General features: G+C 33.5%; 1 protein-coding gene across 1 annotated transcript in view; it reads right to left on the reverse strand.

The window, feature by feature from the left end:
• The window catches only part of spir (spire type actin nucleation factor), a 107,479-nt gene that overhangs the window by 40,046 nt on the left and 41,588 nt on the right, over window positions 1–25,845 (reverse strand). Inside the window, exon 3 of the mRNA XM_013312853.1 lies at window positions 8,749–8,872. Coding sequence (XP_013168307.1) covers window positions 8,749–8,872 — 124 coding nt within the window. The remainder of the gene's footprint in view (window positions 1–8,748; window positions 8,873–25,845) is intronic.

Here is a 25,845-nt window from a genome sequence, read left to right on the forward strand (position 1 = left end):
TCTCTGAGAGAACCTTTTAAATTGTAACTTTTACTCACGATCAATTTCTATACCTCCCAGTCGATTGAGTGCAGCCATATCTTAAAACCTTATGGTAATATACATAAATTACATTATTTTGTATCAAAATATTAAAAGAATCATGTTTAATTATCTACAACAGTGGACCAACTCGAATATTTATCACAATCGCCATCGTATCGTCATCGACAAAATTTATGCATCGCTCCAAACGGGCATAAAGTACACCAAAAATCTCATATTAATTTTGACATAAATGAAGATGACAATACAAAGGTCATAGTCACCAATATACGTCCTAAATCCAATGAAATACCAACTTCAATGGTAAAGCAAACTAATCCTCATCATCATCAACCTGCCCTTATCCCTATCGGGGGTCGGCACAGTATGTACTACTCCTCCATACATCTCTATTAGCCGTCATATCCGAATCTACCACCTTCCTACGCAAATCCTCTTTCACACAGTCATTCCATATTTTTTTTTGGCCTTCCTCTATCTTTGTAGCCATCCACATTCAAACTCATTACTTTTTTGATTATATCATCATCATCTCTCCGCAAAGCATGTCCAAACCACGCTAATCTTTTACTTCTCAATTTCTCGATCAATGTCGCTATCAAAAAGCAAACTAATCCTAATTATTATAAAAATCATAAGAACGACACTGTATTAAAACGAATAACAAATTGTTTTCGCCCACATTTGTTTTCTTAAACTATGTTCTCACTATAAGCCTTCGACTTAACATTAATGATATGAGAAGGCGATAATGATTACAATTAACGATTCAAATCATTAAAATTAACAACGTCGCCTAGATTTGGGTATCAAATTAATACTTGATCAAGCAGCAGTCGCAACAAAGACGCCCACGAGTGCAGCCACGCGCCGCATTCTTCACAGTCTATGACACACAATGACACACTGACGTGTGACGAAATGAGCACGATGCAAAAACATTGTGTCATTACCCAAGCCCTGCTAAACTAAAATTCTTTACATTCAGAGCTTTTCATGCATTATGAAAATAGAAAATTAATTAAATTAACATGAGTTTATTATACTACCATTTTTTTTTAATTTCGCAAAGGAGCAATCGACCAACGTAATATTGCTAAATTGCGACGTCCTGTAAGGCTCTCTATGACCTCAAGTTTTTGTAAATTAAAAAAAAATATACTGTAAAAATCACTATAATCTTTTTGTATAAGGAATATGTGCAAAAAAAGTAGGGACCAAGAGGCTATAGATGTCGTTTATCGATGTCGTTTATTGTAATTAAAAAAAATAGTCAAGTGACCATTGCAAACAAAAATTCACAACTCATTTAACATATAGATAACGGGAGATACGAGATAAACATCAATACAATGAAAAGAATGCAAAGGAAAGTAAAAGAGGTATAAAAGAATAACATATGGATAATGTTAGTGAGAGTATACAGATGTTGGACACACGCATTTCCCGCGAATTACGTGCAAATGCATCAATCATCTGCAGCGAGCCGCCAAGCATTACAACTAGTGTTGGACCGACTACTTCGATATAGATAAGTATTTGCAATTTTATCGATATCTAGGGCAGGGAAACTATAACAATCTTTTACAACTTTAAAACATATCGTAAGATTTATATCGAAAACATACTATCTAAAAGAAGTTTAGGTATCGATACAATACTTAATATATGTATTATATACGTGATTTCTACACACTATAAATTTATCGTCACATCTAGAGACGACCATTAATCACCAATGATTCTTAGATTTAGAACACTAAGTACACAAAGGGTGTGTTAAAATATTTAATATTCAAGTACAAACTATTGATAGAATTGCAAGAGATTTCGAATTTAAAATGATAGATAGTGTAGACTGAATCAATAAAGATAGCAAAAAGTTTTTATATACGGAAGAGAAATTAAGATTAATGAACACACAGCGACAATGGACTCACATCGGAAACAGTTTAAAAGTCAATTTGTCGTCAGCTGGGCGTTTTCATCAATATATAACACTGCCGGTGATAAAAGGAAGTGGAGAGACTTAGAAAGGTTTTCAATAAACTGTAATCGAAAGAAACTAACAAATAAAATAATACGTATGAACACAGATGATGTGCATATGCAATACCTCTAAAGCATATCTTCTGGATTTTTAAAAATGTAGTTCAAATAAAATTCATATAGAAAATAATACCCTCAATTGAATTTATCATTTATCTTTTTTTTTAATTTTTATATAATTTCAAAATAACGAAACCAATAAAACCTCTACTCAATTCACGTAAGTCACATCCCTATTCGCACGCTGCTTTTAAAACTATTTAATTCAAAATTTACTTATTTAATGTTCTCATTTAATTTATAAATCAAGATAAAATCCAAACGTGAAAATACGATTAAAACGTATCCATTACGATATAGTCTATCTAAATAAATACATTACATGCTATCCTGGTAGAAGACTAATAGATTACTTATCTGGACAGATATTTAAACGTACAATGTTATAGCAGACAGTTTGGCGTTTTGTATTTACATCGGTCTTTACAGAATTTACACTCACTCCATAGATAGCAAAGCGTTAACTACTTTATCGGCATACATTCAAATAATTCTGCAATGTCTAATTTAAAGTTGACAGCGGTGGAATTTAATTCACAGTCCAGAGGATAATATTGCTTGGTATGTGTCGAAATTTTAAACCGCCTAGGGAAATTAACTTGCCAAATTATTATTTGTATTTTAAGTTATTTCGCTACTAAATAAAATGTATGTTAAAAATGCGAAATCCATTAAGATATATTGGTAGTGTGTTTCATTATTTATAATTCACCTATTCTTTTTTCCGGAGTTTTTATTTTCAGCCAGGATTAAGAAGGCGTGAGTAAAACAAACAACAATCTTTAAAACACAATATAAAAATGGCAGGAGTGTTAAAGTTAGGAATTAATATGAGGAACCAGTTACTTAAAACTATAAAAAAGCAGATGATCGTTTCTATTTTAGGCACATAGAGATTATGATCTATGTCAGTATTTCCATACGAATAGCTCAGGGCGAGCGCCAGAGGTTCGGCCAAAGGCGTGGGAACATCGCGGTCACTCTTTAGATCTGCGAATAAAAGCGGCGATGATAAAAGCAACGCACTTTCTTCTCGTTTCATTTTCTAAGTTATTGTTATCGTGGCTGCAGTTTATCGTATGCCAGATTGTTTGTGTTGAAGTTATTTAAAAAAATAAGTTGGTGAATAAATCTAATAATATACCATCAATCATGTATTGTCCGATGTACTTAGATATTGTCAATATTAAAGATATAGATGAAATTATGAGATGAGATATCAAACTACGTTCAATATTTTATTTTCTTTCTGTGCATCCTCTCCTCCGTCGATGAAAGGTAGGCAATGCATATGCAATTGCGTATGTCTATAGGCAACGGTCACTTCGCTATTTCAGCGATTTCTCGCGACCACTCGCTCGTTTGCCACCTTATGTTATAAAAAATATATATATATTATCAAAGCTACATTTATTTACATTGTTGTAGTTCTAAAATTCCTTTACCAAGGTAACATATTCCTCAAAGTAGTTACACGTAAAAACCATAGACTAACTGATAATTTCCCATTGTCACTTTTCTCATCTTGACGTTATAAATTAACGTATCGTATCGTCCAATGGAGAATACGGCGACCTTACTATTATATGGACTCGATCACCTGCTTGTCCGATTGACCCACATTACCGGCATTTGCGATGCCCTAAAATGCTATTCCGATAAAAAATCTTAAGCACTTACTCTCTCTCATTGTTCCCTTGTACTTGATTTCAATCATCAAAGTAACAGATAAGCAAAGTGATTCTTTATTTAAGTAACTTTGTAATTTGTATGTTATAACAAAAGATTCGCTAAGAACAATTTAAAATCGATTTTATTATTTGTCATGAAGTAAATACCTTAAAACGATGAAATCCGATTAAAGGTAAATAATAAGAAATATATGACGTAATCGTTACTTATTTTTTTCTCCAAAATATAATATTTATAAACATTACATGATAGCAGACGATGTCAAAGGTGACATTGTGCAGATTTTATGTACATCTAAATATTTGAAAACACAAATGTGTGTGTAATTTGATTTTTTGCTACTATTGTTTTTAATAGTTGAACGAGTTGTTTTTTATTTCCTTATACCAGAAAACAAATAAGGAAACAAGACCTACCCTGCATCATTAAATTTCTTTTGGTTTAAAAGATTTTTGCATGGATTACTTAAAATTGTTTACAATTAATCTATTCTGGAAACACAATCCTAATTAATGTTATGATAAATTTCATACATTTGTAAAAATTAATCATACAACATGATCCATAAACTTTAGCACACGTAGCAGATGTTTCATTTCGATGTACAATCGTTAGCTATACAAAACGGCACCTCTTCCGTTGCGGGTCTATTATAAAGCTATAAATCCACCGCACCCGACTGTCTTCGTCTGTCGGCATGTCGCATTTCTTCTTGAACAAGGAAACCGTAAACGTGTCGCGAGATTGCAACTCGATTACAAAGCAGAACGACTATGATCGATAAAAACCTTTATAGAGAAACGTAGAAAATACGATGCGCTTATAATGGACTGACACACACACAACTGCTTAACAAATATAAATAAAAGATTTTGTGATAATAATAAGAGATGATTCAGGCAGATCAAAACTAAATAAGAATCACAGACACAACGACATACGTTTATGTATAATATTTTATCTTATATAAAACTAGCTGTCGCCCACAACTGCGTCCGCGAGGATTTAAAAAAAACTTTAAAAGAAGCCTATGTGTTCTTCCAAGCTACGTTCTAAATCTATGCCAAATTTCAGCAACATCCATTAAGCCGTTCCGGAGCTACCTTCAAACATCCATTCATCCATCCATCCATCTAAACATTCGAATTTATAATATTAATGATAAAATCGTGTCAAATAATTCACATTAGATAACGCTTACACATTTCCTTACTAAAGTGTTATGCGCGTGACTGTACGTAAGAATGAATATAACAAAGGTGGGAGGTGAAATGCAAGTGTGGAAAATCAACTATTTCATTGTTAAACGATGTGTGGCGCTTGAGTCGGTGTCGGTGCAGAGGTCAGGCACAATGTGCCAACAACTTTACCGCGATATAAACTCAAATAACAACGCCTCTAAATTCACAATTAATGCGAATATAAGAGAAAGTGTACATTATGAGAACTTCTAAGTCTATTTATTATATTTCCTTTATTACTAAATTACAAACAAAGGTTCTTAGCTAACGCTGCAATGATTTTAGATTTCTAAAACATTTAACCCGAGGACAAAGGTTGATATTGCATTGTAAGATTTCTGGTTACGAAGATATTTTAAGTAAGAGACAAACAAGATTTTCTTCCCATATTGTCGCATAGCTTTTATGTAATAACATAGTTATTCAACATTAATTTTAATTAGCAAATTTTAAGAATAATAATAATATTATTATTTTAGTCAATATTAAAAAAGTCTAAAATTTCGTTTTATGGTCAATTAACACGCATTTTTCCAATGCAAATATCGAGTACAATCGTGCACAATTTTCACCTAATATTTCAATGTAAAATAATGAAATCTAAACGTAAGCGAGTACAAGTTGTTTTAAATTTATTCTCTACTTTAATATGCTGTTAAAGTGTTAGTAGAAAGTGAAAATTATTATCCTATCCGCGAGGCATTTAACAATTCTGTCATTTAAGGTAAACGAAGTAGCTTTTGCGACAACTTAACATGTTGAACTCAAACTTAAGTTATACTTAACTTACAAGCTTACTATATTTATTAAAACGAAGGTACGTCACTTTAGATTTATACCACAAATGCAAATCGTGTGAACGTTTTAATAAGTAATTAATAGGTATACTTGAAACAGAATGCTCAATAGAATAAAATAGCCGGAAGCTGTGAATAACGCATCCAGAGTACAGTTCCATTCAAACTTAAAGGCGGCTCGAAATATAGGAACACAATTTGAGATAAAGGTGGAATCAAAAGAAATGACGGCTAATTTCCTGCAAGCCATTTATAAATCACAACAATGTTTTTCAACAACAATACTGGACCCACACGGTATCTCTAGATATATCTTGGTAGCTTAGCAGTACCAGTCATAAGTTTGAATCTTATTATACCAAAAATAAATGAATGTAGATTTCCCGCAATTGTTCTTTCGTCTAGTTTAAATAGAGCTTAGAACCCTATCTCTTGTAACTTAATTAGTTGTGCGCTGCACGTAGCAATTGTAAACCACCATTTTCAAAAAGCATTTAAAGTTTGAAAGGAAACCTTCCACCAGCATATGACCTTAATGAAGCCAATGAGAATCCGGGAATAATTGTAGCTATCGAAATTATCAAATGTGTTCTATTATTTAACTGCCGAAAAGCATGTAATGGCTTGTTCATAAGTATGGCCAAACAACGGAGGTGCATCACAAAAAAATGAAGGCCAGTAACACTACGACTACAAACTTGGATCAAACCAATAATAATGACAATAAAACTCGTATGACATTAAATATAATTAAGAAAACATTCCCAAAGCAAAGATCAAGGTTCAAAACATGAACATCGATTTTCATACCTATCGTAACCCTAACTGTAAACGAAAGTTCTTAGTTACCAACAACGCACGTCTTCCCATTCAGATCTCAGCATGGGACAAATAAATCCAACATTCCAATTACACGCAATCATCAGTGACCATAACTTACAAAAAACACTATCAATTCTGTAACATAACTTAAAACTTGAAAGGGCTAAACAATTAATATTTTAAATTTATTGATCCTTTTCATATTTTTTTTTTATAATATAAGGGGGCAAACTAGCGGCGGAAACACCGAGGTGATCAAAGACACCCATGGACATCTGCAACACCAGAGGAACTGCAGATGCGTTGCCGGCCTTTAAGAAAATGGTAAGCTCGCTTCTTGAAGGTCCCCAATTTATGTAGATCTTTAAAAATTCCCCCAATAAATAACACCCATATTATCAAAAGTGGATTTTTTTAATTAATGGACTTCAAACAGGATATATTGAAAAAAAAAACAGAATATCGTTAGAAATGATAGTCCTTCAATCTCAGATTTGCAAACATTGTAAGCATTACAGTTTCTTAATTAAAATAAACGGAAGGAAGTAAATCGTATCGCAAATATCTTTTTTTTAACACACTTATCAATATCGCTTTTGATATCAGTATGGAGTTTGGACTTTGGAGTGTGATGAGGAATAATTCCATAGAACATTGATAATTTTGACATAAATGCAACCCTTTCCGGATCAATTTCCATAATTCCAAAAGACATCAATCAATTCTCGTCACATTTTCTAAGTTCTTCCGTATAACAATCTTTCTTAACTGTACGGTTTAATAGTAAATGTCATCTTCTCAGTATCTTACTAATATTATAAATGTGCATGGATGGATGGAACATTGTTTGGAAGAACATATGGGCTTATTAACGTATTTTTTAATTGCGGTCGGACGGAGTCGCTGGTGACAGCTAGTGTTCAATATTTTCCAATTAATTTTAAAACGGTAGCTAGTGCAGATTCAAATCCGTCACACAAAGGCAGCGTTTGCGACAAATAACGTGATCTGGCGAAAGGTCAGCGAGGGGAAAGTTCAAGCGGAGAAACCCGCACTCTCTGTAGGTGCCATATCTCTAACCACAAGGGCTATTCACCGTCCGTTACATTTCTTTCAATTCCCTTTCTATTACTTCAAATTATCACGAATTTGGTTTAGAAAAAAAAATTCGCCGTTAAAAGATCCACTTTTATAAAGATTTCTCTTATCAAGTGGTAGAACGCGATAATAGCTTTAAATATTTTGTTCACATTTCTAATTAAAGTCTAGATTACACGCGTAATTTTGATTCCTCTGACTAGGTTTATAGATGTCTGCAAATAATATCTTTAAACTGACAAGCCAACTTTTTCGTTTCTGACTTCCTTGTAGTCAGTGCAGGATTAAAAGTAATAAAAAGTAGTAAAATACTTGTATCGGTAAAGTATCAATAATTTCTAAGAAATATAGAACAAATTAACATAGAAAGATTTATGCTAAAATAAAAGTAAGCCTATCTTCAAAAATGGTGAAACGCGTCATCTTTGCAACAGTTAATCCGGTTACAGGGAGCTCTCGTTACGACAAATCCTGCCAACTTTGGACTGGCCAACGTACAGAAATGGATAGCTTAAATATTTACAGTGCTAATGATGATCTACGATAGTGTGTAATAGCATTTAGATATTACGAAATCTCACGATAGATCTCGTACCGTATCTTGATTGTAAATTAATGAAGCGTTATAAAAGACGCACTTTTACAAATTAAAATAATTCTACGTAAATGAATTAATTTTGTTAGGAATAAAATCCGAAAATGTAGCAGTGTATTGACCCAACACTAGCCTTACTAAAATGTCTACGTTTGTGTCCCCTCACTATTCATTCTGACACTGGACTTTGTAACGAAAGCACGTTATTCGCGCTAAAAGATTCTAACTAATAATGTTTTAAATTATGTATGCTTGAGATTGAAGACTAAAATCTGAGACCACGAGATTCAGTACTATTACAAAAGACATGTGTCCTAAATAAAGCCAAGCGTAACTCGTTTGAACTTACCAGCATCGCAGGCAGTCATATCGGTGATAAGGCCCTCGAGGTCCGGCGAGATTAGCCGCTCCTCATCCTCCGCGTGCGTGTAATCCAGCGCATGGTAGATCACCAGCGCCAAGTTCACCACCATCTGAAACAAACCCATCAAGAGATTACGGATAGATTCCTTTTGACTCCATACTTGTACATCTTATCCTCTTCTATTCCGTACATCTGTCTTCGTTCCATAGTCATCTTCTGAAGACTTAACATTTGAGATTTGAGTGTTTTATCATTCAAGTCATAATCTTCGTAGTACATTCAATCGGAATTTGTGTAACTATAAATAACCTATTGCTTGTTTCAATGTATTCAGTTTTAATTTATTTCAATGCATCTATAGTCAAAAGAAGCACACCGCGTGACTATCAGATGAACGAAACAGGGGTCCGGCATTGTATGTTGTGTGTTGGCCAACCGACCTCGCACCGCGCCCGTACACCGCGCTTTGGCAACGCAACACTGCACACCCCATTACCCGCTTTTGTAACAACTGATACCACCTGATTAATGATGACTGCCGAATATAAAAAAAATAGATAACGCTTAAATTATTTTGTTCTATAAGAGTTTTGAAAGAACTATAACACGGTCAACTAACTCTACCCTATACCCTAATCCGTTCGCACGAAATTAAAAAAAAAAACTTTTTAGCAGCCTATGTATTCTACCAGACTGTGCATTACATATATGCCAAATTTCATCGAGATCCGTTGAGCCGTTTTGGAGATACCTTGTAAAAACCTTCCATCTAAACATTCCCATTTATAATATTAATAAGATAACGAGAGGAACAATGACAACAGATCCATCTGTTACCGAAGTCTAAATGATAAAAGATAGAAATTGTTGACGTACATATTCTCAGATATTCACTTGTTTCTAGTAAAACAAAAGACGCCCAACATGTGTAGAAAACGGTAAGATACGATTTACGGTCAGAATTTGCTGGCCGATGCTATGGCAACGCAAAAGAGGCATTGTATGCAAATCACGTGCGATATCGAGTTCAGTCGTGTTGCAGCGTGTTGCGTAACCAACCAAAGCCATAACAACAACATCCGATATGCAAGGTGTTTACACACTTAAGTGGTGGCCAAACAAAAAATATACTATTTGACAGGAAATATTCTTCCTATAATTTTGTCATAAAGCAAAATACGTAAATTTTAAAGTATACTTTCGAGACATCCTACTAATAACAACATAAGAGTAAACGTACTACTATTGATTTCAAGATTGCACTAGTATATAACCATCCTTATCACTCTTCGATCAAAACTGATTATTAGGGTAATGGAAGGGTTTTCTTGAGATATTGTTTATAGCACAATCAGATGAAATCTGAGCAAATATTTTGCGATAATACTGGCTCGTTACAGTTTGCACGACCGAAAAAAAAGTTTAACAACAATGAAAAGAATTATCGCCGCTTCCTTTTAATGGCGCACGGTTATTCTGAGAAAATTTCGGCCAGTTATACCACCTTAAGTTTTCCCTCCTTCGCCTTATTTGAATATTAAAAAATTAAGATAATAATACGAGAAGCCGGATATTACAGCATAGAAATAATTTAACATCATCTGCAGGTCCTTATGTTACTTCTTACTGTACTTAAGATGATAGATGCGACACTAATGCTCGTAAAAACATTGCTGTTTAACACTCATTGTGCTTATGATTGTGCCGCGGAAGCTATCTCCATGAATCACGCCATTTAAAATCTTATCTCACAAACCAGTAGAGTTTAAAATGACTTGACAGTAAGTAAGATGGTCAGCGCATCATAAAGATGCGGTTGTTGCAATTTAGAATTTGCAGTGACGTGATAAAGTTTATTATGCTACACCAATGCCAAAGCTTTGATGATACCAACCGCACGCAAAGCACGTATGTGAAACAAATGGCCGTGGGAAGAAATTATGCTACGCGAATAGATTTGATATTATACGAGAATGTTTACGGAAACGACGACCGGTGAGGTATACTCATTTTAACCGTTATATTATAAAATATCTTGTCATATTATGTTTCCATCATCGCTTTACGTTTTACAGTAATTAATTACCTACATATGATATTCCTCAAGGTATGCATTGAACAGATACGAATTAAGAGAACAGTCTTAATACTTAAAGTCAATCTACTAACAACGTGGTATTGCGTGCTTCACCGCATTCTCAACAGTGTCAAGATGAAGCTGTCGATAGCCTCTCCGAGGCTGTTAGGCCAGTGTTATACAAACACGGTGCCCAAATGACCCCTGACACGGTAAAGGAATAGGGAGAAAGTTCACTTGTACAAATAGAATTGTTTGCGCCATTAAGATTAAACAGAGAGTAACACAGATGTAGGCGTGTGTCTGTTTTTAAATTGTAAAACCTCTTATAGTATTATAATAAAGTGTTCACGTTTTGACATGTGTAACTGTAAAATCTGAGAAGCTAAGAGAAGAAAGAAAAAATTTAAATTGTCTGTTTCATTTATTTATGAAGCGAACTTATAACTTCCGATCAAAAATATACATAAACTAGATATAAGCCTAATTAAAATACCCTTTCTTTGATATTTCCGCATTACAAACTCAAGAATATCTTAAACAGACTAAACAATAGTTTATCAATGCCATCACAAAATAGCGTCGCTTTGAAAGAATGTATGTTGCTACAAATTTCCTTTGGCGCCACAGATTATAACATTAATGTAGCTTCATTTACTAAAATATACGAAAACTAGCACAACCGACTGCTTGTTTACGTAACCTACGTTTTGCTGCCAAAATATTGCTCCGAATATTCCAACATTCCTTTGCTCGAATTCTGCCTTAAAACTGCGGGATAAAAGTAAAATAGAACACTCAAATATTTCTGTAAAAGAATGCCAGATACTTTGAAAATGATTACAAAGGATTCTTTCGAACAATTCATCTAGAAGAAGATCGGTATAAGACGAAAGATGGCGGAGCATTGTTGAAATTCATGTTATGAAGTGTTAGCCAATTAAGTTTTTTTTTAAGTAATTTAATTAAAAAAGGATCAATCAATAAATTGGTGCCTTTAGGAAAATACTAAAACAACACATCGCATCGTAGCCTGTAGACTTCGTAGCTCTGGCAAGAAGCTCGCAACAACTAATTAATTTGATTTGTCGCCCGTCCGCCTCAATCAATGAGACCCTTGAAGTATAATTATACAGGATGTTACTTTTTTAATTTTACTTGAATTACTTAGCACTTAAATGTTACTATAGATACTTGAATACTTAAATTATACAGTAGTTTGTCTAGAGTTCAATACACTATGTGCACCATATGTCGTATTATTCCATTTCAATCATTGTCAATGACAAAAAAACATCCGATATGTTAAATTCAACAAAAACAATTGAATAGCAGATAAATATGACACAATCATTACAAGGGGAAATACGATGGAAGAATAATTAAGCGATATCAATTATTTTCGTTTATCGAACATCCTGTAGATACGAGTAAGTACTAAACCAATTTAATCGAATTGGCGCTCGCGTCGCCTCAGACAATTATCGTGTAAACATCGTTATGAAGAATTACGACACATTCAATTCCATTCAACAGATGTACAGACAGACAACGCTACACTATTCACATGAATGAGACATAAGTTGAAGACTAAACGGAGTATGTATTAACATTTATGGCAACATTGTCAAAAAAATTTAAAAAACATAAGAAAAAAAAATTGTCAACCCTATTAAAAAAAAACTTGCATAGACGGTTAAACATTCCCCCTCCTTGGTCAGTTGGGTAATAAGAGTTACTATTATACACTTCTAGATCCGCTGTAGCTTATGATTTAAAACAATTAGGTACTAGTTCTCGAAATAGTGCAAATAACAAAGGCAGATAACGAGAGCTTAGTGCGTGCGACGTCGGCGTATGTCCGTTGTTAGTACAAAGGTGAAACGCTCTCTCCGCGATGCAATTCTAGTGACGTAATAGATTATGCGCTTTGCTAACAGTCTCAATCATTCGCTGTATTATGGCTAGGAAAATTTTAATGGCCGTTATAATTCAATGGCCGTTATACGGAATCATATTTAATTTTTTTTTTAATAAAAACATAAGCAGATTATTTTTAATTTGCCTCGTGCTTTGGTTTACGACAATAGTCGAATAGCGGAATTCGAACTCTCAACCACCTGATCGGAAATCCATACACTTAACCATTGGGTTATTGGCGTTTCATATAACAAGGAGAACTCGCAAAATTTCTTTAACTCAAGAAACTACCATATTTAATTATATCATAAACATTAAAACAATTCATTAAACAATAAATAATCTCATACTTTAGTTCATAAATAGAAAGAGGAACTGCATGACGTCATAACAAAAGCCGACTGACAAAAGGAACAATCTCTCAGCGACTTCATTTCAACTGAGATGGGAACACTTTACAGTCCCGAACCCAAGCGAATGCATAATAGAATTCAAAGCAGTGTTCGAATGTGATAGGAGTGTATTTAGTGGACCGAGAGGATTAACTGGGAGACAGTTGCTGCATTAAGGGAGCCTTAACCATTATTAAATCTACGTAATAATAACTCTGATTGTATCAGTATTTTGTGTATTTTAAAATTGAAATTTATAATCAGTTTTATTTAAAAACAAAGAGGCATATAAATAGAATCTTAGTGAAAGCAGCGAAGAATTCCTACAACGTGCATAAGAATAGAATTAGTTACGAGAAAGGGCATTTTAATTAAGACATGATTATGAGAACTATTTACTTAGGCGACGAACTAAGCGTGCGAATACAAAACACTATTTCCGACAGTAACATTTCTCCATTGGGATTCACACGAAGTTTTGGAGGGTAGCCAACTGATAGGTAAATTATAGGACAGTCTTACGACCTTTGAGGTGACATGATATGTATTTCCTAAGCTTGGGAACCTGTTAAACTTGCAAAGAAGCAAGTTTAAGTTAATCTATCACAGGACAGGTGGTTACATAAACGTGTTGTGTACATGATACGTCATTAGATAGCCTTCTAGGAAAAATTATTATAGAAAGCCTGTTTTAATAGAGTTCTTAAGTGATATTTATATAAGACATAATGTTCACTAGCGTTAAGTTGTGGTCAGTTTTCCGGGGTGAAACGTACAACTTAAATTTGCATTTTTGCAATAGCTATGTATTTCGTTATGATATAAATTTAACATTATTTCGGTTATGTTAGATTTCTACAGATTGAATCATATAAATGGACATTATTTAATATTTCACGCCAACGCTAACAATATCTTATATATAAAATTCTCGTGTCACAATTTTCGTTCCCATACTCCTCCGAAATGGCTTGACCGATTCTCATGAAATTTTGTGAGCATATTGAGTAGGTCTGAGAATCGGCCAACATCTACATTTTTAATACCGCGCGGATGGAGTCGCGGGCGACAGCTAGTTTTTAATAAAAATAATTAATTTAGAAAACATAGTTTTTTTCTTTATACCTAAAATCATTCGCTAGTAAAATAATCTAGACTAAGTATCCGTATACTAGGTTAGATATAAATAAAAAATATTTTTACTACGTTAACATAGTTGTCCAAAGTAATTAATTACAATAATCTAATTAACTTAAATACAAAAATATATTAAAATTATTATAAAATATAATCCCAATTTTACGGCCAGTTTTAATGTTCACTGACAATGCTTATACTTTGATAAATTACGCGCGTTAATTACAGATAGGATTTTACTCACAAAAGTGTACACAAAATTTACTCTACGTTACCACGAGCAAAACACTAATATAACCATCCATCTCACTCTCTTTCTCTGTATAAACTGAGACAGCTATATGTATTTGAACAGGTGATTCCGCAATGGAAATTCACGCTTAGATGAATGATGATCTTCGTATATGACTATGATGCAGCGTTTTCTCGTTAATTTGTTATTTGAGTATTTCTCTAAACAAGATAACGTTTTTAATTACACGTTGATGTAAAAGTAACGCTTTAATTTCATATCTACAATTATTCTCATATTTTTAACAAAGACTTTCGAATCACGTGAATATATTTAGAAGAAAGATTTTTAAATTAATTAAGAAATATTGAATGCAATAATGGTAATCCAGCGGAGTGTGTAAGCTTGTCTTTTATTTTTTTTAAATACATCACCGTATTCTAATTTAAGCTATAAAGAACAACACATTTTTTAACCTTATCGTTGTTTCTATAACTTCATATCTATAAAATTATATATATATATATATATCATGAGGTGGCAAACGAGCGAGCGGTCACCTGAAATCGCTGAAATAGCGAAGTGACCGTTGGCCATAGACATACGGAATTGCATATGCGTTGCCGACCTTTAATCGACGGAGGAGAGGATGCACAGAATGAAAACATTTTCCCCTTCCATGCATCCTCTCATCCGGAAAGTCCACTTCCACTTCCCATCCTTTCCTTATGAGAAAAAGGGTGGGAAGGGAAATAGACTTATTATTTCTTTATTTACGGTTACTTAACATAGTTATATGATGATTAAACCAACATCCAACTATATTGGCGAAAAATAAATTTATAAATAACAAAGGAAATTCCGAACAACGGAATTTAGCAACGTTCACTCTATCTTTTGAGGCGGATGATCGTTATGCAAATGACAGATCTGTAACGATTACGCAAGTTACCAGAGGAACGGACACCGCAGGGGCCAACTTAGATAATGTACGGGTCATACAGAATTATCGTAACAAAGAAGGTTATATCAACAAAGGTCGAATTAGATTGCACAGCGATTTAATACTCTTATTGAAAGAGTCAAGTTGCTTGAATCGCTGTCAAATAGATAAATATCATATAATGAGACAAAATACACCGTAATCCAAAGATATTGTTGCGCTTATAGAATGAAATAGTGTTTAATTTTTTTTTACAATCCTTATAACGGTAATATCTTAGAAGGGCTGATAGAAAAAGAGATGATTGGCTCTTCTAGTTGCAAGTTTTAAGACAATTGATGAATAAACAGAAAGAAATAAGGAAAGCCTTTTTTGGTTTAATTACGCAATATCGTAATAAATATAAATAACGGTTTTAACGCGGTATTACAATCCTCTAGTGCAAAGGGTGAGGTTCCCGAATCTAAATGTGTTACCATAATAAAGTCATATTATCATTTTTTACAAAAGGATGATATTATTTCTATGTGCACCTGTATAATTCGTAGTCTGTGGGCGGTTGACGTTCTCACAGTCGTCGACTAGCGAACCGCCCACAATGTACAACTAATTCGTACCTGATAAACAAATGTCTATCACATTTAAGGTTAGAAAGCGAGAGTTGCCTTTCGCTTACATTGATTAAAAAAAAACAAACACGCGCAAAAAGTTCGCATTTAATTTGAATTTGGAAGTCGCGCGATAGCTTTATATGAACTCACGTTTTACATGAAAGGAAATGGAAAAAGTATGATTATATTTTTATAAAAAAAATAATGTATTACTCCAAGTGGTACAGTTAGACGTGAATTAGTTAAAAAGGGTTATAAAATAGGTTGCAACAATCAATGAATGCACTTAAAGTCAGTCAGCTGCATATGTCTTTATAACAATGCTCCAAAAATATGTACACGTTTGCGATTTCAATATGTACACAATACAAAATATATGTTGCGTACTCTTGGTTTAATTTTTATGTACTTCGTTTTGGAAACCAAAGTTGTGCACATAGTTTTGCATCGTCGTCTGTCTTATCTTGGTCTTGAAATGTTTGTGGAGGTCTAGGGAAAGTTTAAAAGGTAAGAAAAATTCGAATAATTGCCGGGAAAAGCCTAAAAACAGTCCTTTTCTTTTTCCCATATAAACGGCTGAATGCATCTCGCTGAAACTTGGCAGAGATGTAGACTGTAAAAACACATAGGCTAATAAATATGTTTTTTTTTTTAAATTACGCGCGGACGGAATCGTGGGCGACAGCTAGTATATACATATTTACGAAGCTGACTGTACAATCAAATCAAAAATAAAGCACATGTCATCACTTCCTTATATCATTTATAACTAATTCGGTCTTAACCATTATTTAAAGCTGTTCATTTAATGACAACTTCAAGGAAGTTAATTCGTAAGTGGGCGAGAATTACGTAATGTACAGGTAGCTAACTTAGTGTTGACGTTCACAAAACCTTAGTAAAAAAATAGTAATATTAAGAACATGGACCATGACAGATTCATACTAGATGCCAAGGACATGTTGAGATGACTACAAGTACAAAATTATCACTGTAATCAGTCACATAGTTTGGAAAACGTATTTAAGAAATTTTAGACATTATTAGGCGTAAAGGCACGCTTTCTTTACAAAGTCAAGTGTCAGAATTCTTAGTGAGGGTACATAAACGTTGGCATTTTAATAAGTCTAGTGTTGCGCCGGTACACCGGCACAGTATCGGATTTTCTTCCTAACAGAAAGAAGATATTAAAATCACTTTACTAGTTTCAAATCTTTCCGTTTAATTATTCTATTAGATCCATTTATAAATATTAAATAATCACTCTCTAAGGTTACAACAATGACGTGCTGTTTAAAGCTAATAGATAATTAACTTTTCACTTCCGATATCAAAAAGTGAACGTATATCCTGTAATAATAGCCTGTAGGCATAAATAATTACTCCGCAATATAAATAAAGGTGAAGAAAGTTTGTTAACAAAATCCATTTGTTACATTACGCGGCATATTTCCATGTTCATAACAATGTGACTTTAATCGTAACATGTTACATGCATCTATTACATAGTTTGATTTGAACCTGTATTCCAACAAAAGACCACCTTATTACATTTCTAATTAGCGAATGGCTTGTATTAGTGATTAAAAACTTTCGAGTCGTTTGTCCAATTTAGTATTGTATCGCGCTATCAACCTGACGAGAAGATATTGGATGAGAAATACTATTAAATACAATACTACCAATTGTAGTGCGACTTTCACTATCTCTTCTCGAGATAATACGATCAAATCGATTTGAAATAATTAAAAATCTCACTTTTATGTTTATTAGAAGTACTAATTTTAAAATAATACTTCCCGTAAAAGAAAAAAGAATATATTTGTGTTTTGTTACTATTGAGAAATTAATAATATGTCATACAATGAAATAACCTATAATCCTATTACATAATGTACTTACAGCGCAAACATTAAAAGCATTTTAATATAAATGCTGCACATTAAATAGTCGAACGTATATTAGACCGCGTGGGCGCCCCATTATGCGACAAATTGAACAATAAGCTTGTCTCAAGCAAATACTAAATAACCAATAGAAATAGCGGCGTTATAATTTAAAAACGTGAACTTTCAAAACAATTTCGATAAGTAGCGCAACGAGTTGGACAACTATTGTAATGTTTGCTACCGCACGCGAAATATTTTTATGTGAGAGTCAAAGGTTACAATGAAAAATGTGTCAACCTAACTTTTACTAAACTCGTAAAAGAAATTGAGGCAATCCGTACACTTTGTGTATTTACTACAGTAATCAAAATTTTAGCAAACATAATACAGTCATTTTTGTTACAATTTAGGTTAATTTTTTTAACTTTCATTGCCTATTCTTATTTATTGGTTATGTTCTATCAATTTAACATAATTTTCATATAATATAGCCCTTCGCCCGCGACTCAGTTCGCGCGGAATTAAAAAAAAAAACATAATTAGTAGCCTGTGTGTTCTTCCAGACTATGTTCTATATTTATGCCAAATTTCATCGAGATCATTTCAGGCGTTCTGGAGATACCTTCAAACAAAAATCCATCCATCCATCTAAACATTCACACTCATAAAATTAGTAAAAAAGAAGTAAGAAGTAACATTAGTAAGATTTCACTCTTACCTAAAATACCAAAAATTGTTTATACTATAGCAGTTGGTGTACAGCATTCTTTAACTCGTAACCTGTTTTCTCCCGTCGCTAGCATCTTCGCAACATCAATCACTCTCCAAATAAAAACACCTGATTTGATTACTCATCATTAAACGTATAGATTGTTACACTACGCGCGAGTAAAAAGAAAATCAATTTGCCGTTTAGACTATTGTCAATTTTACTTTCGTATGCGCTGCTTACATACAACAGAATAAGCCGAGATGCTCTGAAGAGAATGTTGAATTACAATGCAAGAGAAATTTGTACATACAATATATTTGATGTTATAGAAATTTCGATAATTTATAATCGTAGCTTCACTAACAGTGATTTGGGATTTGAGGCAGAAAAAAATGTTGTTTTACTAGTAAAGTTCTTAGGAATAGTATAATAAGAAATTACCTTTTTCTGACGGTTAATTTACAAATATTCCAGGCACTTGATAATTTAAAGAAAATTATCTGATAGTGTACTGTACTTTATACTTTACTTGTGTTAAATGCATCTGTATCAGAACGGCTCAACGGATCTTGGTGAAATTTGGCATGGATGTAGAACATAGCCTTAAACACATTGGCTACTATTTATGTTTGTGTCGCGATCGGCAGCTAATAATCTATAAAATGTTTTCTGTCAGTGGGATCGGTACCTACAACACGCGAACATGTGATTATTGAAAGGCTGTCATGACAAAACGACGGAAACATGGGAGGGCCGAGCAGTGGATTGTGACCACTGCACTAATGTCACCCTGACATACATGTATATGTGAAAATTGATTGCTTTATGCTTCAATTACATGAACACTAAACTTATTGATCTGATACAATAAACGACCCAGAATCGTTTATAGGATTACATGTTTCAAATTTTACTTCAATGAAAATAATGGCATTGGGAAGGCTGACTCCACCACCTTGTGGGATGCAAGCTGGGGAGAGAGACTTCAATGAAAATAATGCTAATTAAAAAAAGTCTACGTTTCCATTTCCATGTAGCGATGTGATAGGTTTCGTTTTTCACATAATTAGCAAAAATATGAAAAGAAACAATTGAAATATATATAGGGCTAGCACAAATATTTTACAATCGTATCGACAAAAAGATTAAGATTTGTAAAGCGCTTTCATATATAACGGCCGTAAAGCAAACCATAAATATAATTTTGACATAACTGACAATAACGTTACAAAGGTGATTGTCACAAATATTCGAGCTAGGCCCACTGATTCCAATATGGTCGTAAGTTAAATAAGGGCATGCTCCGTGCTCCACAGACCTTGGTAGGGCATCAGAAGTTCAGAAACTTCAATATTCGCGTGTGCCGCTAACCCAGTTGTTACCGGTCGCGGCGAGAGTTTCGCGCGAGATCAACAATAAATATGGAAAGTAATTTGGTGAAAGAATTCAAATTAGCGAGGCTGAAGAGGGTCGCGACTCCCGCACGTTATGCCGATAGTGCCGTTATACTCAGACTATATACTGACTGATATATACTGACAGGTGGCAGGAGAAGCGATAATTGCACACTCTTACTTTTCTTCAATTTCTTGTTAACGATAAAATATTGACAGCCTTGACAGTGGACTTTTTTTTTAAAGTAAAGTGCAACATACTTTTTTGGCCCGGAAGGACAAGTAAATCTAAGCTCACAGGCGCCCAAATGTTAAAAAAGTGCCAAAATATTTTTTGTACTATCATGTAGTTGCCATATCATGTTTCGTGTTATATTATTATGTAACTAAGTCTCCGGGATATTAATTTTACGAAATAATTCAATTATGAAACTGAATTGTTACATAGAGTGTCTTATAAGCTCGCTCATTTGTTTGGTAATAATACACAACAAAAGATTAGAAACAATAAAGTCGATTATCGCATACATTACGTACAAAGGTCAATGACATCGGAATGATAACAGAAATATCGACAATTTTGTTTCTACGACTGTACTAAACACGTGTCGATCATGAAACTTTTTGCGTTTCGAAAATATTTACTAGTTTTAGACAGTATTAGTTAGAATCATTTGGCGCGAATGACGTGTTTTCATTACAAAGTTAAGTGTCAGAATGAATATTGAGGGTGAGACAAAAACGTCGACATTTTAGTAATGCTAGTGTTGCGTCAATACACTGGCACAATTTCGGATTTTTTTCCTAATCCTAGAAAATTCGAGTATTGAAAATTTGACTGTGATTTTTAAATTGTCGTATATGATATTCAGTGAAATGTAACTAGTTTGACAACTAAAATGACGATGATATCATCGTTTGACATACTATACAAGTAGACAAGCTTAAGTCAAACAACACAGTCCTACATTTTTCTTAAGCACTCGTGAATCAATGAGACATTAACTTCATAAATAATACTATTAAAGTCTATACATAATACAAGTTTAACTTCCGCACTCAGAGTGCCTTAGTTTATATTCTGTAGAAATCTAAGGGCTACCTTTAGTGAACGACTTTAGTCTTCCAGATTTTTGCCCGTTAGTTGTAGAATAAATTTATTCAAGTTTAAAAACATACCTATAATTATTAAAACACCTTCAATAGACCGATTATAATTACAATTTCCGAAACAAACTCGCTACAGCCTTCAGCCATAAAAAAAAATTCTCACGTCTTAGTTTATATCTAACAGGTATAATTTAATTTGACGCGGGTGTATTCTGAAAGTGTTTTAGGTCGAATATTATCCACGGTTATTATCCTATTAAATTCATGTGTTTTTATATATATTTAAGAAAGGCCCATATTATCTTTTTTGAAGCTTATCAAACGGCCAAAAAAGAAACGAGCTTTTTTAAACTAAAGTCAAATACTTTTTACTATCTTACTAATATTATAAATGCGAATATTTAAATGTGTAGACGGATAGATGGATGTTTGTTAGAAGGTATCTGCAGAACAGCTGCATTGATCTCGCTGAAATTTGGCATAAATGTAGAAAATAGGCTGAAAGTGCACATAAGCTGCTAAATAAGTTTTTTTTTTAATTCTGTGCGTACGGAGCCGCAGACGACGGCTAGTATAGTTATAAAGAAGCCCCTAGTAAGGTCAATAACTATAGCGCAAACTTAAATATATATCATTTGCTTCACAACCATAGTTCAGGAATGAGGATACAAAGTCTCGAATTCTTTAAGTCGGTGCATACTTACCACATTCCTTATCATAACACAAACTATATCTTCAAATCGATGTATTCAATTATATTGCGAACATTCATAAACCTGTTGTAGAAACAGGTCGATCGAATCGAGTACAATTCGGGTCAATCGATCGCCGGCATCACTCCGACGTAGTTTATTTTACACCATACGCCACTGTGACATACATAGGACGCTTCGGATGCCCATAAATTCTCCTCACCCACTGATTGCCTCTGGCGATACGTTTGTAGCCCCTACTACAAGTATAATCAACTCGAATGTACATCGTTATTGGTTGCAGCCTATCATGGTTCGGAACCACTACTACTATTTTCATTAGAATTTATTCAAAACATTTTACACAACTAATAGTTACTGTTTTTAAATAATTTCTACAATGTAATAAATAGTTTTATGTCATTTTATTAAAAATTAAACATAATTTAAAACCATGATAAACAAAAAAAAGGCTGCGACAATACCACGAAAAATTGATTCGTTCCTCCATTACTTTAATCTTACTAATATTATAAATGCGAATGTTTAGATGGATGGATGGATGTTTGTTTGAATGTATATCCGAAACGGCGCAACGGATCTTAATGAAAATTGGCAATATGTAAAACATAGTCTGGCAGAACACATATAATACTTATTATGTTTTTATTAATTCCGCGCAGACGGAGACGCGGACGACAGCTAGTAGTAATCATAAAGTAATTGACGATCGTCTTGAGATAAACACACATTTAGAATGTGCGTGCTCGACGTAGTGTGACAAGAGCACGCGTCAGACTCGCGGGCACCGCTTGTCTGCTTGATTTATTGTTTGCAGCTTGACATTAATAAATAATGCTAACACTTAATTAAAATAAAGCGCTATTTAAAAGATAAATGCAACATCAGTGCTTGTAGACAAGAAATATAACTAAAGAATTGTTTGCAAAACCTTCACAAAACACAGCTGCATCACAATTAAAATGTACATAACGAACAGCTGATAACTAACAATGTCACTTAAAGGTCACAAGTACAAAAAAGTCCAGCCTCTTTCAGAATAACAACAAACATTCATAGAATGGGATAGTATTCGTATAAATGCGTCTGCAATTCAATTAAGCGCTACAAATAGACAAGCAGACGGTAATTGAATTGGCGTGTATGTGTTGTAATTAGATGAAAAACAGCGGAATGTACCAGGGTATCATCAAAGACGCAGGTGAGTTGAGCCGGCTGCAGTCGACTAGCGCGACATTCCGACGCATCTCTCCTGTACAGGGTTGATACCTACATATACGAAAATAAAAAATCAATGAAATTGTACATGTGAATATTTTCAATAATATATTAATTATAAATTTTCTAATAAAGAATTTCAATTCAAAACATTTGTTTTTATTATTATAATAAAACAACAGCAAAACCGCGTAAAAGCATTCATAAATTAATTTCGATTAATGTACCGATATATGTACGATGTTTTCCCATAGGTATATTTTTATTTCAATATAATTTCATTACAAATGCTTTGACAACCCTACGTCGAGCCTGTAATTTAGAACACACTGCGCGCGCAAAAACTGTAATAACAACGATTACGTAGAAGGCACGTGGAGCCCCGTCGATGTTACTTTTGGTAATAGAACAAAAAATTATTTACGTTAAGATAAAAATAGCAATGCACCTGACTACAATGCACGTGCAGTCTATCTTTTATAGCTCTAGTTAACATTTTTTCATATGAAATGCAAACAAAAACACCTTCGTTTCCTACTTTAATATATTACTCGTCTATCAATAAATTAAAGTTATTACCATTACCCATTCGGACGTGCGCTTTTTTATCGCGCGTTAGAACAAATGCATTTCCATGTATATGTTCTTAAGGAAACGCTTTTAACGCGACGCTAATTTATCGCGCGGTGTTGCATTTTTAGCGCCGGACGAACGCAACAAGGCTGATTTTAAAGCGATCATCGCCGAGTTTAAACGCAGCGTTAAAAACCGCTTATGCGAATAAGCCCTTATCCACATATGTTATCACTAATTAACTCCGTTAAGTTAAGGGATCATGTTTATTATTTTTATGCGTTTATTTTGGTATTGAAAGTACATAAATGTGTAAAAAGATAATATCTGACTTTAAGTAAGTCTGGACACGTATATAAATAAAGATTTTCATCGATCGCTACAAGACATACGACATAGGCTCGCCAGCATTTCATAGATACACCGATAGCCGTGGCATAGACAAAAGGAGCGAAAATAGATGTCCGACGCGATACCTAACGATACCATCGACAAGAGACGACACTCAATGACCCGATAGAAAGTGCTTACACTGTCTGCCTGTAAATGTCAATACGGCGTAGTAATACCTTACAGAGATTCCATATATGCATGGAAAGTTTATAACAAGACCAAAGTTATGGACTGATAAGCAAATTTCATCTTGAGTCGTACATGAACTTTTACATTGTTCGATTCGAATTGCATGAATATTTTTTTATAATAACAAATTTGGCATAATCATAGAAAATCTCCTTACATCCGGGATCGTTTTAGGTAATTAAAAAGCTATAAATCATGTTATGAAGGAAATACCTTAATAAGTATGACACTTCGATATACTACAAGCTGGGAGATCTCTGTAGATAATTTTCTTCCGTCATTTTCACTCAGCCTAGAAAATTACTAACTTAATAATGCTTCTTCCCGAGAATTAAATTTTCTAATGTTATTATCGTACTAATGACATTTAAAACTAATTACTAATTTCCAAACATTTTTAACGTAACTTTTAATTCGAATCGATTTAAATGATGTTTATTTCTAATTACTTAAACGCACGCAAAACAGCTGTCGGATTAAAAGATTAAAAATATTTAGGTTAAAAGAAGTCATGCTATGAACTACAATAGCGAGTTTTCCGTACACATTAATAGTTTATTCAGATCTAAAGACCTAGAAACACTAAAACCAAAGGTTATAACAGTAGCTAGTTATCATAGAGATGCGAAAACCGATCGAACATTCAAAATTATCACTCAAGCGACAATAACCGATCGCGAACGAACTTTAACGGTCATCCGAAAACCGGTTTTGGTGTTTCCAATCAAATATCGTCAATGGATACGACCGGTTACGTTTAAATTTTAACAATATTATTATTACGAACGACGCAAATCATATATGACCACATCTACGTGTGACTTCTTCATTCGAACAGGTTCCAAAATCAGAATAAGCGGATAATTTGAAATTGGTCACAGATACAAAGTCGGTTAAAATGCTATAAACTAGACCACTTGTACAAACATAGATTTATTTCTAGTTCTATTTTTAAATTATTTTATTTGATGGAATATCATAACATAAGCAATTGAATCAAATTAAGTTGGCACTAAATGATTGCTTTTGCTAATGTTGGTAGCAATTAATTAGTACCACAATAATAATTATTAATCTGTATTTAATTGATCATACTAATAGTTAAAAGAATTAATTATTTTTTTATCATGCGTTATTAAACACTATTTTCTACTATAATGTTTACTTTATACGGATTCGTACACTTTGTAATACAAATTGTATTTTTTTTAATCAGCAGAAGATTTTCACACTGGCCGTTAAAAGTTGCTATAAATGTAACTCAAGATTTGCATTTCAAATTAAAAGTAAAAAATAATTCTATTCCTTAGCCATTGGGATTTCACAAGAAATGTGGAATGCAGGCAACACGGCGTAAACACAATTTATCTTTTTTTTTAACTGGGTAGAAATCGCGAATCCGGTAAATTCTAATTATTAAGCGAAATGTGTAATACTCGCTTGATGTTTATAATGAAATTCCAGTGCCGAAATACTTGGATTAAAAGAGTCTTCTCTATAAGTAGACTAGCCTGGCTATAAGACGTATTATTTTGTGCCTTTATTATTTTCGCCATTTTTGCACTAATGCGGTTTGTAA

This window comes from Papilio xuthus, unplaced genomic scaffold (assembly GCF_000836235.2).
Source record: "Papilio xuthus unplaced genomic scaffold, Pxut_1.1 DF827597.1, whole genome shotgun sequence".
Lineage (NCBI taxonomy): Eukaryota > Metazoa > Arthropoda > Insecta > Lepidoptera > Papilionidae > Papilio > Papilio xuthus.